The 17,174-nt window shown below is 38.6% G+C and overlaps 1 protein-coding gene across 1 annotated transcript in view; it reads right to left on the bottom strand.

Moving 5' to 3' along the window:
* The window catches only part of WASHC5 (WASH complex subunit 5), a 36,693-nt gene that overhangs the window by 4,076 nt on the left and 15,443 nt on the right, over nucleotides 1-17,174 (bottom strand). The window contains exons 10-23 of the mRNA XM_045004783.1: nucleotides 16,352-16,479; nucleotides 13,515-13,644; nucleotides 12,872-12,984; nucleotides 12,134-12,300; nucleotides 11,379-11,454; nucleotides 10,265-10,375; nucleotides 10,027-10,167; nucleotides 8,052-8,132; nucleotides 7,109-7,210; nucleotides 6,215-6,394; nucleotides 5,355-5,479; nucleotides 3,332-3,494; nucleotides 2,200-2,302; nucleotides 2,037-2,116 (exon numbers count right to left, since the gene is read on the bottom strand). Of these exons, the coding sequence (XP_044860718.1) occupies nucleotides 2,037-2,116; nucleotides 2,200-2,302; nucleotides 3,332-3,494; nucleotides 5,355-5,479; nucleotides 6,215-6,394; nucleotides 7,109-7,210; nucleotides 8,052-8,132; nucleotides 10,027-10,167; nucleotides 10,265-10,375; nucleotides 11,379-11,454; nucleotides 12,134-12,300; nucleotides 12,872-12,984; nucleotides 13,515-13,644; nucleotides 16,352-16,479 (1,700 nt within the window). The remainder of the gene's footprint in view (nucleotides 1-2,036; nucleotides 2,117-2,199; nucleotides 2,303-3,331; nucleotides 3,495-5,354; nucleotides 5,480-6,214; nucleotides 6,395-7,108; nucleotides 7,211-8,051; nucleotides 8,133-10,026; nucleotides 10,168-10,264; nucleotides 10,376-11,378; nucleotides 11,455-12,133; nucleotides 12,301-12,871; nucleotides 12,985-13,514; nucleotides 13,645-16,351; nucleotides 16,480-17,174) is intronic.

Genomic DNA, 17,174 nt, shown 5'->3' with positions numbered 1-17,174 from the left:
GACAGAAATTTGAACTAGTGATTCTCAAGTGTTTTCATACTGTGGGCCATTTCTCAATATAGCAAGAGTTTCAAAGCACATCTCCTCCCCTCCTGTACTCTTCACCCTGATCCCTCCTTAGCCTGTGCCATGTATAGTGCTTGGATATATGACAAAAGAAAGTATTAAGGGGACAAGGTGAAATGACCCATGACGTGTGAGATGCAACTAGTTGCTTATGTCATCTGATTTTGTATCTGTGCTGTTTATTCCCTCTCCCAAAGACTTAATCTCCTTTAGTTGCCTGCAGTCTTCACTGATCTCTAAGTCACTTCGCAGTTTGAGTCCCACATGTGTTTAATAATAGAGTCATAGGGTCATTGATTATGGTAAAATGTACACTAACAAAACACCCACCAGACATATAAGTCAGCAAGACATGGAAAAGAGAGGTATTTGTTAGAGTTTAGCAGGTCAAAAATAAAAGCTTTTGGATGCCCTCAGGAGATCCCTGGACAGAGCTACAACAGAACAAGTATAAGTGCTTGAATACTGTCAAATGCTTCACCACTGTGATGAAAGCAGCTCTGAGACATCTTGCTTTATGCCTAAAGCCGAAGAAGTCATTTTAAGCCAGAAAGTGTTATTGCTCAAGTTGGTATTTGGCCCAGACACCAGGGATGAGTACCTCTCCTCTTGCAGAAAATAGCATGGGATCATAATGACCGCAAGCAGCCAAGATATAGGTTTTGTCTTTTCAGAAACACAGCATCTCTAGCAATGCAGCTAAGTGATTTGGAAATACTAACAAAGAAATGATTCACCAGCACCACTTTAGGCAGCACCTTGGGTTTTCCTTAGAGAACTCCCATCCCATAACTGACTTGGCTCAGTCCTGCTTAACATGTAATACACTATTTTTACAAGACTATGATAAATATTGTATCAAGTATGTTTTATCATTTGAAAACTCATAATTTGCTGATCATTATTGTCCTGGTAAAATATGTGCAGCAACACTGCATGTAAAGTTATAAGATTCCTTTGTATGGTATTACCAAGACTTGTTCCAAGTCTGGAGGGAGCAGCCACAAACCAGTTCCCCAAAGGTTAGCCAACGCATCAGCCAGGTGTCAACAAAATCAAATGGACCATCACCTGGTTAAGTGGCCATTCATTGGGAGGAAAGAGGATGTGGGTGAAAATCTACATCTTGACAAAAAGACAGCTGAGGGTTTCCGTCCACACAGACTTTCTGTCTCCTGAACCTCAGCTGGAAATGATTCTCAAAGAAGAGAAAAAGCTACAAGAAAGGGGAGCAAATGCCTCAAATGATTCCTCCCTTTCTCTCCACTCATGGCATCGACAACACTTGAAGAACAAAGGAAGCAGCACTGGACTGGGGGAAGGATCCTGAATGAAAGGAATTCAGCCAGCAAGAATACTGAAACATGGTGAGAGACCCCTTTGCTTTGAATTCACTTATCTTGTTAAGTTAGGGATTAGCCATGTTTTACTTTTATTTTCTTGTAACCAGTTCTGATTTTTATACCTCATTACTTGTAATCACTTAAAATCTATCTTTTGTAATTAATAAACTTGTTTTATTGTTTTATCTAAACCAGTGTGTTTGGGATTGAAGTGATTGAGGAACTCCATTTGGGATAACAGGATTTGTGCATATAATTTTCTATCAATAAAATGATGGACTTTATATGAACTTGTAGTGTAACAAGGAGAGAGCCGAGCAATACAAAATTATGGGGAAGTCTGGGACTGGGAGTTTGCTGGTGTTGCTCTGCAGTGTAATACATGAGTGGCTGGTTATAGCACTCAGGGTATAACTGGGAATAACTTACATACTGGAGGCTGTGTGTGAGAAGACCAGGAGTAGTAGCTCTCACAGCAAAGCAGTGTAAAAGGCACCCCAGGTTGGAGAACTAAAGCACACAGCTGTTCATCAGTCCACATTGTACCTTGGGTAATGTCCCAGTAACAAATACCACAGTTCCTGAAATGCACTGTGCTCAGCAGTAAAAAATTATAACAAAATGTACCTTCATTATGGCATCAAGATATGCAGCCCAGATTTTCTGAGTTTTGGCAACTGCTGCAGAATAAATTTTGCTAGAATTTGCTGCAACAAAGAAATGATGAGTAAGTACATTCAGAAATCCTATAATAACTAGCCTTCCAGGAGCCTGCATCTGAGGCACTTACCTACAATTCCTTTGAGAGGGCTCACCACATTCATAAGAGATTTTAATGTTTCCTGTACAGTTCTGTCTCTTTGTATATTTTTCTGAAACATACTGAGGAAATTCTAAAAACAAATTAGCAGACATTACACACACAAAATATGCTTTATCTTAGTAGCACAATATAGGCATTATAGCAATGAGATCAACATTTTCTAACAGCAATTGTGTTGTTATAGGGAGAGTAGGGTAGGAAAATTCTCCCGGACACAAGGCTAAAGAATTCCATGGTTAATCTTTCTACTTCTCTGGTATTAGTACACCAACCTGCTGCTCCCATTAGTGAATAATACTTGAAGAACCAACCTTTTGCTTACCTTACTTAACTTTTAAGGAAGTACCTATTTCACTTATATATTAAAATGTTTCGTTCATTTTTTGCCAGACCATAGTATTAATTTAAGCTGCTTTGGAGTTATTTGGGGAAAAAAAATGGACTTGGTTTCAAGTATGGATGTGGTCAGAAAAAGATTATGTAGAATTGACACCTCCTTATTTATTTCAGTAAAAACAATAACCTCTATGCAGATATAACGAGACCCGATATAACACGAATTCAGATATAACGTGGTAAAGCAGTGCTCCGGGGGGGGGCGGGGCTGCACACTCCAGCAGATCAAAGCAAGTTCGATATAACGCAGTTTCACCTATAACGCGGTAAGATTTTTTGGCTCCCAAGGACAGCGTTATTTCGGGGTAGAGATGTATACCATTCATCTAAGCACAAACAATCCAATTTTTTGGGGGGAGTGCGGTTGACTCAAGGTCAACATTAAATTATACCAGGACACCAAAACTATACCCTTCTAGTACTTTCTCCCCACATGTCACCCATTTAACCTGTAAACTACTGTAACAGCACTTACACCAGAGCAACAGCTCTGACATTTCCTCCATCTGATATCTAGGATTTTATCTTTGTGAAGAATACCTGTTTGGATTTAAATGTATTTGACATAAAAACTCTTCTTATAAAAGGCTGGCAAGAGTGATCAAACATTACAATATTTGTTTTTAAGTGGCAAATAGCCACGGAAACAAATTACTGATCAGTAAGATAGAATGTTCCTTAAAAATGGAAGCTCGAAAGTTACCTGCAGCTCCTTCACAATCATGAAACAGAGTAGTCTGTCTAGACCATTCAGACCAAAAGTGCCTAAAGTGTCCTGGATCTCTGCGAAGAGGTGACTGTTAGTTACTTCCTGATGAGTTTTCATATCATACCATGTGTTCATTTGGTCAATGTAACAGGTGACTCTAAAGGAAAATTCAGAAACAAAACAACTTTTTTAGAAGTGCTAGGTGGAGTTTCTAAGAGGCCCTTGTGTCCCGGGACCTCTTGGTGCCAACTAGCAGAAGGCACAGAAGTGCATAAGGGTTACATGGATCCCCTGGGTCTGGTATCTATATATACTAGTTCACCAAAGCGTGTCATGTAAGGTTTCTAGTGAAAGCCTGTGTCACACTGATCCTCCATCATTGTGAAATGTATGGATGGATGATAGATAAGGAGTTAGTGCAATGGTTCTCAAACTTTTGTACTGGTGAACCCTTTCACATAGCAAGGCGCTGAGTGCGACCCCCTCCTTATAAATATGTTTAAAAGTGTTTTTAATTTAACACCATTATAAATGCAGGAAGCAAAGCAGGGTTTGGGGTGGAGGTTGACAGCTCACGACCCCCCCATGTAATAACCTCACGACCCCCTGAGGTTTCCCGACTCCCAGTTTGAGAACCCTCGAGTTAGTGTGTACACATGCTAACTCCTTATCTATCATCCATAAATACATTTCATCATGATGGAGGATCAGTGTGACACAGGCTTTCACTAGAGGACTTACATGACATGCTTATATATATGACGGACAGACAGACAGAAAATTACGTTCTTTAGGTCTGTGACTTGGGGCTGGTCACCAAAAGGTGAGAAACAGGTTTCTTTCACGCAGACGATGTTTCTCCATTGTCTGTCTACATGTAATTGAGTATAATATACTTTACAATGAATTCCTATTTACAGTCTGAGCAAAATGCTAAGCAAACGATTGCCGAATTTCCAGGGGAGATCCTAAGGAGGAAAACAGAAGAAGCAGGGGTTATCCTGTTTGCAAGTGCCGACACTGGATTTTTGGACTATAACTGTAGAGACACAGATAAACTCTGCAGCTTTCCACTAAGGAGGTAAGAGGATGGAGTGCTTGTCTCATGAACGGAAGAGCACAGCGAAGCCTGGCTGTCAATATGCTGGAAGGATTTAGGGTGAGCTTTTGCTCTATATGACACGACAGTGCCTTGTTAGTCAAGTTTAGGCTCTAGTTATGATTTTATTTTACATGTAATCCTTTGTTTCCAATATTTCCGTTCACTGGCATTTGAATCTCTGTTCTTGGTTAAACAAACATACACTTTATCTACAAACAAATCTAAGTGCTGTGTGTCAAGCAGAGCTGTGTTCTACAGTGGAACTGGTAAGCTATGCTGTACTGTTCCTTTGGAAACGGGATCTGGTAATTCTGTGAGTGTCCAGTGGAACAGGGGCTGGGCACTCCAGAGAGATGCTCAGAGGACTCAGGGGTTGGAGTGTGCCTACTGTTAACCTGTACAGAGAGAGCAGGGCCTGCGGAGGCATGGGAGGCAGTGCTTGTGTTGCCAGAGGTTGATGGAGTTGGGGAACTGACCCACAGCTGGCATAAAGAAGGCTTCCTCATGCTAAGAGCAGGTGGTAGTGAGGTGACTCACAACACTGGGTACCCCCAGGAAGTGCCACAGTCCTAACAAGTTAAGTTACTTAGACAGACATTAGACATGAACTGGCCATAGGTACCGGATGATCTCCGGGCACTTTCTCCAATGCCAAATCCTGCCACCCTTCCTGGGTCCATGTCATCTGATTTTTTTTTTTTTGGTAACACTTTAAAGCATTGTTCCTGGACTAATCTTAAAGTACAGGATAGCTTTGGGAAAGTTCTTTGTTCTGAATATTTAAAACAGCAGAGACCACCACTAAGGAAAATTTATACTGGTTACAAGGGAGCAAATATGTCAGCATTACAAAAAGGGGATTCAAATAAACTGCATTATAATTCATGCACTACATTGGAGACATATGGTACTTACTTTGGGTCTGTAATCCTCAGTATTTCTCTGCAAAGCCGACCAATAAATGTTATAGATTCATCCACAGGTGTGAATTTGGGTATTGGAATATGAGTGGACTGGTATATACTTTGCCAGTCTTGAATCTGAAAAACACATTTTAGAATAATTTTTCAACTCTGTCCTTGGTCCCTTTCAATTTGGCTTCAGAGAATTATTTTGCTTTTCTTGAAAAACAACAGTGAACAGGAGTCTGTACAAGAGAGATTGAAGAGAAGTGGTAAGGAAGAATGGGGCTAACATGAATAAGGACAAGTAACACTAGAGGATTATATCTTCTGCTTTTATACAGAGTATGCATTTGCTAGCTGTGTTCACAAGCCCGGGTCTGGGCAGCTCTCCAGCTTTTGTCATGATGATCAGGTAGCAGCCGTATCCAGTGCAGCCTGTCTATTCTTCCAGGATATGGGGGTTAAATAAGGGCTAGGCTCTTGTTTGGCTCATTTTCTGTTACGTTTCAATTAGTATTTCTTGTTTTTTTGGGCAGGGTTTAGGGAGGAGAGGAAGGGTTACTGTTGATTTTATTGTTTTATGACTGTATTTTAAAATAGTCTCAAACTATAAGATCTTTGGGGAAGGGACCATTATTTTGCTTCGCGTGTGTACAGTGCTTAGCACAGCGGTGTCTGGATCTCTGAACAAGCCAAAAAAAGAACCAATTTTTTTCCTTTTACATGTCCAGCATATGAAGTTGATAATCAATCTCAATTTTGTCTGGATGGAGCATGCATATCATTACACATTTACTCATGTGGCATGAACGTCCAAATTTAAAGACATTTATGAACTGTGACAATCTTGATCAACCAGCATCACTGTACCTTTGTTCTTAGGAAATTATTGCACTCCTGTTCCACGTTATAGTTGATAATGCGGGACACTTCTTCCTGCCAAATCTTTAAACCATAGATGTTAACATAATCCTGGATGTACTCAAAAGATCGATGGAATCCATCCATGGTAGCTGCCATGTCTTTCAGTTTTGGCATCAGTTCACTTGGCTGTAGAAAAGGAGATTAATTAAACTCCCCCGAAGAGGCAGTATACAAAAGGAATGGATAATTGTTTTTAAGTGTTACAGTGGAAAACAACCTAACAGAAGTTCAAAATGTGGTCTATTTAGGCTTTCATACTGGGCCAATCTAAAGGGCATATGGGCACCAGAATTGAACTGGTTTAAGAAACTTATCAAAGGTTAGTTGAAAATTCAATTTAACAACACAGTCATAGTATGAACTGAAATGTTCACAACTTCCAAGAGTCATGTCCAGTTAAAACAAACTTGTTACAAAAGCAGCAAAGAATCCTGTGGCACCTTATAGACTAACAGACATTTTGCAGCATGAGCTTTCGTGGGTGAATACCCACTTCTTCGGATGCAAGTCTCCTTGCATCCGAAGAAGTGGGTATTCACCCACGAAAGCTCATGCTGCAAAACGTCTGTTAGTCTATAAGGTGCCACAGGATTCTTTGCTGCTTTTACAGAACCAGACTAACACGGCTACCCCTCTGATACTTGTTACAAAAGTTACACCTACTCGTACTGATTCCCTTCATGATTTGTGATTTCAGTTAACTGTATTTCAATTTCACATTAAACTTCTTAAAGATAATATGAAATGCTAGAAGCTACTTGAAAAGGTCCAGTACAGCAAGTTCCAGTCGAGTTCACATACAGAAAGAAAGTAACAAAACCAACTCTACTTGTACAGCACCTTGGCTCTAGGGTTAAAGGTGAGTCCCCTGTGAAGAGCCAGAGCTACTCGTTTGACTAGCTCCTTCCTTATTCCATCCTCTAACAACTGCTTTGGATCCACCTGGGTAAAAACACAAGATTTCTCTGAAAGTCAGAAAAAAGGATTTTCTAAACATACATATAAGTATTTAATCTAAGAAACATCTTACTTTTAAATAATGGTGTGAAGTGTGGCAGCAAGTGAACTTATCAAACAGTGGTGAACTGTGTATTTTGAGCCCCCTCTAGTGGTTGGTCCACAACAGAATAACTTCTAATACTTATAGCTGATAGAGTTACTTCTTTAAATCAAGGGATATGTGCTCAACATCCTAACTTTAAACATTTCTGATGACTCTTGGGAAAGGGGTGTTATACATGCAGCTGAGCAGAGCACACGTAAGAAGTTTTTATTGTCTCAACACCGCTAGCAGTAGACATGTTCTTTATATGTAGGAAGAGTGGATCTCATTCAGATGAAGAAACTGCTCTTTAAAAAAAGCTTTACAGTAACATTAAATGTAGAATAAATGCATCAAATACTAAAGCCCTTGGCAAGTCCATGCTTAATTGTAGTTGTGGGCATTCAGCACCTCTAAAAAGTAGCAAAGACATGCATCCGATGAAGTGAGTATTCACCCACGAAAGCTCATGCTCCAAAACGTCTGTTAGTCTATAAGGTGCCACAAGACTCTTTGCTGCTTTTACAGATCCAGACTAACACGGCTACCCCTCTGATACCTTCTAAAAAGTAGGCGATTATTTAGGTGTCCAACTTTAGGCACTCAAGTTTGAAAACTTTTGTCAAATTATTTCCTGTTTCTCTTTGTTTTTGCTTGTAAGCTTGTTTGAGTGCTGATTTTTGAGAATGTTATGGTTATGTGTTAATTGCCTTCAAAGAGTTACATCCACGGTGACATTACCTTGATGATACCAACCAAAGTAGTTTTCATCATAAGGATACCTTCGGTGAAAATTGAAATAGCATGGGTTAGCTTGGCAACCTTTAATGAGAGGAAAGGAAACTACTCATTAAAATGTAACAAAAATTCAGGTACAATCACTGCAAAATAAAATAAATAATCAAATCAATTCTTGTTAAGTGCAAACTTCCTATTTTACAGCAAAGTCATTTTCGCTCTTTTTAATAGATGTGATTTACATCAAAATGGAATAGTTTTTCCTTTCATGTAAATTCAGGTGGGTCTTTTAAGAGCAAACCAAGAAACAAAGGTGCTTCTTAGAGGCTTAATAATGATGAGGGAGATTTTCAAAAGGCACAAATGACAGGTAGGTGCCTTGCTCTGTCTAGGTACACAATTCAAAGTTATCTAAAATGGAAGTAATTGTTTGGGAGTCAAATGGTGGCACTGCTTTAAATAAATTGTTTTTAAAAGTCATTTCACAGTAGTGATGGTTGCCAGCAACAGGCCCAATCCAGCAGTCCTTATTCAGACAACACCCCTCTTGACTTAATAGAATTTAGGGATTTTGGTCACAGTCTAATTTTTACATTTCTAGTGCACTTGTCTACTATTAATAATCATAGAGTGAGTATGCATGTGCTTAGCACTGCATGATCAAGACAGACAGACATTTTCCTGAGAGAGCTTAGAAGCTAGTAGAGAGGGGGGAGGGATAGCTCAGTGGTTTGAGCATTGGCCTGCTAAACCCAGGGTTATGAGCTCAATCCTTGAGGGGGCCATTTGGGGAACTGGGGTAAGAATCTGGGGATTGGTCCTGCTTTGAACAGGGGGTTGGACTAGATGACCTCCTGAGGTCCCTTCCAACCCTATGATTCTATGACACTTTTTCTATAACAGGGTTGTGAAGAAGTCATTAATGAAGGCTTTGTGGAAGAAGAGCATTTTGAGGAGGGATGAGAAGGCAGAGGAATTACTATCTGAAAACAAAAACAAAAAAACAAAACCTCCTCTATCTTAAGGTTTAAAGATGGTGACTAAACCCAGTATGTCAATCTGAATTTCAGTTTGATGTGAATGCACCAGGCGTTTGTACAAGTTAGGTGAAAATAATGCAGATTTCAGATGTAAGGGCAGACTCTGACTGAGAGCATCAATCAGATGCAATGACTATGTGAGATATTTATACTTTAGGCCACATGCTGTCATGTTGCACATGGAACTCCCGCTGAGGTCAGTGGGAGTTTTGGTAAAAACTGCAGGAAGGACCCAGTGTATATTACAGTGCTTATCTATAGTTATATTTTAAAGAAAGTGATTTTAGTGTTTGTGAAAGTTGCCAGACTGTGAGCAGTGGAGAATTAAGTCCTTTATCCACAGAACAGCTTCAATCTAAACAGCAATATAAGTTTCTCTATGTCGCATCATCCACATGCCTCAATCTTGACTCCACATCTGAGGCCAGCTTAGTCTTGCTGGCCCATTCAGTCCTTAACCTCTCTGTTGTGACCTTGAATAAGGGCACTGTTGTGATGGGGTTTTTCATGCTGGTGATTCCTATTAACTGAAAACTGAGAGACAAAGTGAGTGAGGTAATATCTTTTACTGGACCAACTGCTGTTTTTGGAAGTGATAAGCTTTTGGGCTCCACAGAGCTCTTCCTCAGGTCTTGAAAAATTAACTTGGGTGTCTGAGGTGTTTTAAACCTCCACAGTTTAATTTATTCCCCTCTTCTACAGAGATCCATATTTTTAACCTTTCTGTTATGAGTTTTCAGTAGAACAAAAATGACTAGTTAGTTGCCAGGAAATCTGGTATCCACTCAATCCAACATTAGTCAACTTAAATTCTTACTCAGTGGACAAGTCCAGCTCTAGTAGGAACAGGTGACTTCAACAGAGTTGCATCTACTTACACCGGGCTAAGTTTAGCCACTATAAATTGTACTTTTCAGTATTCTGCAGTTCAACTGCACCTCATATCGTGGTCCCAGCTGAGCATAATCTCGTAGTTTGTCTTTGTCGAGACGAGTAGGTACTTCGATAATATCATGAGTCTGAAGCTTTATAATTTTGAGAAGGGAGGTAAACATGCTTTCTGGAATGATCTGCAGAACCTTCACAGAAGAAAGCAACACAGACTCAGTGGATAATTCTTAAGTGTTAGCAAAAGCAATTCAGGAATTAAACGAAAACATCTCGGTACATGCCTACCTTTCTTACATAGGAAACCAACTCGCCAGAGTAATACTGCGAGACACTGAGAAGGTCAGGGCTGTTTGCTTGATTAATACGAAGCAGTGGCAAGTCAAGAGCAGATGCAAGCTAGAAATAAAATTTATAATACTTTAACTGCCTCATTTTGAGATTCTGTTACCAAATATACAATTTAAAAATCTCTAATTCCTCATGAGCCTCTAAAACCCAGAATTCAAGCTGTCATTCTCCTGCTAAAAAGCAGATACAACACCATCACTTTCTCCTGCTAAAATATCTTTTAAGAAAAAAAACACTTCTGAAGCTGATGACCCTACATTCATTTTGTTCTAGTTTTGGTGTTTTGCAGATCACGGGCAGCAGAAAAAAGCATTTTGTTTTCTTATGGTCTTGTCCTCCTGCCCCACGTACTCATTTCCCTCAATCAAAAACATTTCTCATTCTTAATATTGCGGTGAAAATGTATCCTTCTAAATCGACATCAGATCTGCCTCAAGGCGGGTTAAGTGCATCAGCAACATCGCTTCCATCATACATTCAGCCTCCTCTAGTTCCTGAACAAAGAGCCACATCTGTGTTCAATAAAAACACCAATGTCTCCAGCTAATGCTACTAGATAACTGCACTAATTATTAGGGAAGCAGTGTGGCTTAGAGGGTAGAGTGCTGGACTTGACCTCAGAAGACCAGCGTTCTATTCCTGGCTGTGCCACTGGCCTGTTGGGTGTCCTAGGGCAAGTCACTTCATTTCTCTGAGGCTCAGTTTCCCCACCTGCAAAATGGGAATAATGAGATTGACCTCATTTTCAAATCTACTGATGAGAGTACTGGCTATTATTAATATGAATAATTAATTATTAATATGACTGGGTGTGTTCCATATATAAAATTACATGCAACCTGTATTTAAAAAATATTTAAGTCATTTTATTCATCTATGAGAAGTAATAGTAATCAGAACTAGTCACAGCTAAACACGTATGGTCACGTACAAGTGGTCATGTATACAGATAAATTCTAAGGTCTAATTAATAGATGAGTTAAACATGGAATCATATTGTTGGCATACCTGCAATGATAAAGTAGGAGTCATTCATTTAATTCACGCTTACCTTTAGGAAAGTAGCTCTGAGTTTAGTTACCATTGATGGGCTGGCTCTTATGCTTTCTTGCATGATAGATGTGAAGCTGAAAAAAAAGTAAAAATATCAGGTCCATCATCTCAAACTATTTCTCTCATGTATCACAGTCTAATGCAGAAATTGCACATGAAGTCAGTGGAAGTTACACCACAAATGAACTTGGCCAACAGAGATGCCTTTTGGGACAACAGTTCAGTTAATATAAGGTAAGTGGTGGAACAAGATAAGAAAGTGTCAGACACTCAGTAACACCCAGTGCAGCAACACGCCGTTTATACTCTTGTGGCAATGGTTTGCCCATTTGTTTTTGGTCAAAACAAAACAACCCTGGAAAAAATCTGGATCCTTGTTACCTGGAAACCACTTAACAGGCTAAACCTTGGTCCATTTTAATCTTCAAGGGTGTTATAATTGGGTTAAGAATAGATAGTAAAATTGTAGTATCATGTAACCCTCTCTTAGAAACAAGCCCAACAAGGGTCCATAATTCCTATTCAAGGCAATGGGAGCTGACTGCTCAGAACCTCACAATATGGCCCTAGGCATTGCTACTTAGAACAAGTTGCAAGAGTTAACAGCATTTGCAAGTTTTGTGCAAAGTTAGGAACGGACATGCATGCAATTTCTCTGATGGAAGAGGTTGTACTTCAACAATGACAAATGGGAGAAAATTCAATCTTGTGTTCCTTTTATTTAATTAAAACAAACAAACCCTGGTAACATACCTGTCAATTAACTGCCAAGCATAAGAAAGATCACCAACTATCTGCATGGTGATCAAGACCTCTTCCTTAATGTTGATTGTTCGTATCATCTGATGGAGAAACTTGCGGGTATCAGCAAGAAACTGACAAACTTGCAGATTAGATTCCAGCTGGTGAAATTCTTGGACCTGTGTTAAAACAAAGTCGCCATTTGTCTTTTTTTCTTTCCTCCTCAGATGATTTGATAAAAAAGATTCAATAAGTTTACAATATTTTTCCTGCTAAAACAAACACAACAGTCATCAAAACCTTCTCTTATTTTGGAATGTCACTAAGGAAGCAATTTGGTGTTTGCTCTTGTGTCCTGGCCAAATTCTAATATGGATATTTCTCTTTTGCCTCCTACATTTCCCCATGCAGTTTCAAACAAATTTGGGTTTTCTTTTCACATCCTTTCCTAAACTGATGTATAGCACTTACCAGGTGCTGTTTAACATTAGTTTTATTTTGTCTTAAAGGCTACTGAACTTAATGGGGGGGAAATTGATTCCTTTATAGCCCTTATCCTGCAATCAGATCTTTACAGGTGAACTCTTATGATAATATGGAGTGGATTACAGAATTGGGGCCTGTATCTGTATAAGGAGTTTAAGTTAGAAAAACACGTTGTGATCCATCTGGTTGAAAGGCCAACATAAGCTTATCAAATGTGTTTTCCAAAGATGCTACACAATATGGCTCCCGAGTCCCTGTCTTTACCTCCTCCAATGCCTGTATCAGTTGTACAGTTTTTCTGCCTGCTGCAGTGGAGTCGTCATAGTTTAGAGACATTATTTGCTTGGAGATCTCTCTGAACCAAGCCTGCAGGTTTTCTGTTTAACCAGGAAAAATTTTAAATTAGTGACTCAATCCCCACAAACACAATTGAAGATCTGATTAATAAAATGCATGACTTGCCTTTAATACTAAAAATATTAATCTTTCCTAAAACATATAGTAAATAAGATAAGATTCTAAATTTTGCTTTTAAAATCCCAACCTCTCAACATGTGATTTTAAAGGGGTATGGTCAACATAAAAGTCTCATGCAATATTTTAAAATAATTTTTAAGCTGCAGCACCACTACCAATGTAGATTGTAAAACCTGAAATTAAAAAACCCCAAACACATTTATCATCAGTGATGCTGCTTGTTTTGGTTTTGCTTTATGCTATGTTTTTACAGTGAAAGTAGCCAGGGCTGTTTCTGTTTCTGGTTATATGGTGTTGGGTTCACAACAAAGAAGGGAAAAGTTTTTCCTGTGATTAATATCCCATAAACATTTTATTTTCAACATTATCTCTCCCCTCACCCCCAAAAACAAAACTTGCTTATTCCAATTGTTCGTTTAATTTAAATTACCATTTTTCTCCACTCTTGTAAGAGGTTTAACTCCTGAAAAGACATCAGCAAGTTCAGTCATCCTTTCAGACCCTTCCTTTTTATAGCTCTCCCATTTAGCCTGCTTTTCTGACAGCATCTGCTTGAACATCTATTGAAAAATGAAACCTTCAGTTTATAAATTTGGCACTAATGCAAACTGCAATATCATTCAATTTTAAATAGGGCTGGCAAGCGGTTAACACGCTGTTAAACAAGAATAGAATACCATTTATTTAAATATTTTTGGGTGTTTTCTACATTTTCAAATATATTGATTTCAATTACAACACGGAATACAAAGTTTACAGTGCTCACTTTATATTTATTTTTGATTACAGGTATTTGCACTGTAAAAAAACCAAAATAAATAGTATTTTTCAATTCACCTAATACAAGTACTGTAGTGCAATCTCTTTATCATGAAAGTTGAACCTTACAAATGTAGAATTATGTACAAAAAAACCCCTGCATTCATAAATAAAACAATGTAAAATTATAGAGCCTGCAAGTCCACTCAGTCTTACTTCTTGTTCAGCCAATTGCTCCGATAAACAAGTTTGTTTATATTTGCGGGAGATAATGCTGCCCACTTCTTATTTACAATGACATCTGAAAGTGAGAACAAGCGTTCTAATGGCACTGTTGTAGCCGGCGTCGCAAGATATTTATGTGCAAGATGTGTTAAAGATTCATATTTTCCTTCATGGTTCAACCACCATTCCAGGGAACACGCATCCATGCTGATGATGGGTTCTGCTCGATAACTATCCAAAGCAGTTCATTTTCATTATCTGAGTCAGATGTCACCAGCAGAAGGTTGATTTTCTTTTTTGGTGGTTCGGGTTCTGTAGTTTCCACATAGGAGTGTTGCTCTTTTAAGACTCCTGAAAGCATGCTCCACACCTCGCCCCTCTCAGATTTTGGAAGGCACTTCAGATTCTTAAACCTTGGATCGAGTGCTGTAGCTATCTTTAGAAATCTCACCTGGAATGGTGGTTGAAGCATGAAGGGACATATGAATCTTGAGCGCATATGGCACATAAATATCTTTCAACGTCGGCTACAGCAGTGCCACGAGAATGCCTGTTCTCATTTTCAGATGACATTGTAAACAATTCTATTGTTCTTTGAATTTTGTGAACTCTGCAGTGAAAGTGTTCTTAAAATGAATAACATGTGGGTCATCATCCAAGACTGCTGTAACATGAAATATATGACAGAATGCACATAAAACAGAGCAGAGAACATATAATTCTCCCCCAAGGCGTTCAGTCACAAATATAATTAATGCATTATTTTTTTAACAAGTGTCATCAGCATGGAAGCATGTCCCCTGGAATGGTGGCTAAAGCATGAAGGGGGATACGAATGTTTAGCATATCTGGCACATAATTACCTTGCCATGCCAGCTACAAAAGTGCCATGCAAATGCTTGTTCTCACTTTCTGGTGACTTTGTAAATAAGAAGCTGGCAGCATTATCTTCCGTAAATGTAAATGGATTTGTTTGTCTGAGCGATTGGCTGAACAAGAAGTAGAACTGAGTGGATTTGTAGGCGCTGATGTTTTACATTGTTTGTTTTTGTTTTTGAGTGCAGTTATGTAACAAACAAAAATCTACGTTTGTAAGTTCACTTTCACGACAAAGATGGCACGACAGTACTTGCATGAGGTGAGTTGAAAAATACTATTTTATCATTTTTGCAGTGCAAATATTTATAATTAAAAAATAATATACACTTTGATTTCAATCACAACACAGAATACAATATATAAAAATGTAGAAAAACATCCAAAATATTTAATAAGTTTCAATTAGTATTCTATTGTTCAATAGAACGATTAAAACAGCGATTAATCTTTTTAATCACGATTAATTTTTTTGAGTTAATTGCATGAGTTAACTGCGATTAATTGACAGTCCTAATTTTAAATAATGCTGAAAATACTCAGCTGGCTGGAACTGATTCACCATGAACACAAGAACATACATTAAAGGTATTAGTGTATGCTTTGAATCCAAATAAGATCTCGCTAGTATACTACATACAAACTTAATAGCACTTGTGAGGAAAAAAAAAATACAGCTATCAAGGCCCATATCTAGTGGGAGAATGCTAGATATACTGTATGTTAAAGTGTGCTTATGTCAGATGTACTGTTGATTTTTTGGTCACTAACAAAGATCTACTAATTTTTTATTTGCAGAGATACTGTGAGAGCCTGATTCTCCACTGCTTTACATCTTGTGTAAAGATTCATGCCTGTGTAAAGAGAAACCGTGGTTCAGGAAAGCATGTGCTTAAAGTTAAGCATGCACTTAAATGCTTTCCTGAATCAGTGCTGGGAGTGTAAAATACAACCAAATCAAAATAGTTGTATTTTATACCCACTTTATATAGGTGTTAGTGACTTCCCACTAGAGTGATCTTTGCATAATCAGCCCCAACTGTCCTTTGGTTAAAATAAAGCCTAAAAGAAGAATATATACTAAAATAAGAATTATGCAGCTTCTCCTAGTCAGCTTCTCATTTGCCAGTTATCAGTTAGATAAACCAATATGCTTAGCAAATGTGTGTTGGCTGAGAATGAAATTTGGCAACCACTGAGAAAGACATGTACAAGGCAATTCCAAGGTGCAGAATCTGCCTCTCTGATTGAAAACCAAGGTCAACGAGAAGGAGACTCATTTGCTGATATTAGTGGATCATACAGTTGTAATTGTTCTATCAGCATTCAATGCCCATTCCTCAGCACTATGTCACAGTTGAGGGGAAATAATTAAAAAAAAAAAAAAAGCCGTCATTGACATGTTACCTCTTTCAAGATGAACTCAAACTGTGCTGTATCCAGGAGAAGCTGGAAAAGGATCTTGGCATTGTATTTGGAATCCGTTAGAATTTGATCCTTTATTTGACGGAGACGCTTGTTATTTGGGTCACAAGCTGCAAATGGAAGGACAAAAATTCTGTACCACTGGAAAATGCATTATGCTTGTTAGAAATGAGCTTATTTACAAATATTAGTTTCTGAAAAGATTGAGAGAGACGGGGTAGGTGAGGTAATATCTTATTGGACCAACTTCTGTTCGTGGAAGGGACTGATATCCTTCAACTTGCCACCGAACAAGAACGATATGAATAGTGGCAGTGGAAGCTTCCCCCGGTGCTCTACCGACGTACCTCACCCCTGACTTGGAGGGACTATCTGTAGTTGAGAATATAGCTAAGTCTCAAGGTACATTCAGGTTTTGTTTGCTCTGCTGAGATTGCAAAGGCACATTTTTTAGCTGTGATGGTTGTTTTGATGCAGGCACCTTATTATTATTATTAGGTGTTTGTTTTCTTTTAAATACCTAGAGCTGTAAGCCCTCTGGTGCTAGACACTGTACAAACGTAACAAAACGTTTGGTTTCTAAGGATGTGTGATACCATGACATTAAAAAGTTAGATGCAACACCCTGAAAATGGTACTTTGTTAAATAGCAAAGCAGAAGAAATAAGCCAGTCTCCCTGCTCATATGGTTCAACCTGCATGGACTAGTTCCATAGAATCATTATTTCACATTCAAGTTTTTAGATCTGTGTCTGGTTGTAAGAATAAACATGTGACATGGATACTATTCTGAGGTGAAATGTCA

The sequence above is a fragment of the Mauremys mutica genome, chromosome 2 (genome assembly GCF_020497125.1).
Source record: "Mauremys mutica isolate MM-2020 ecotype Southern chromosome 2, ASM2049712v1, whole genome shotgun sequence".
Lineage (NCBI taxonomy): Eukaryota > Metazoa > Chordata > Testudines > Geoemydidae > Mauremys > Mauremys mutica.
This window is presented reverse-complemented; position numbering and strand designations above follow the sequence as displayed.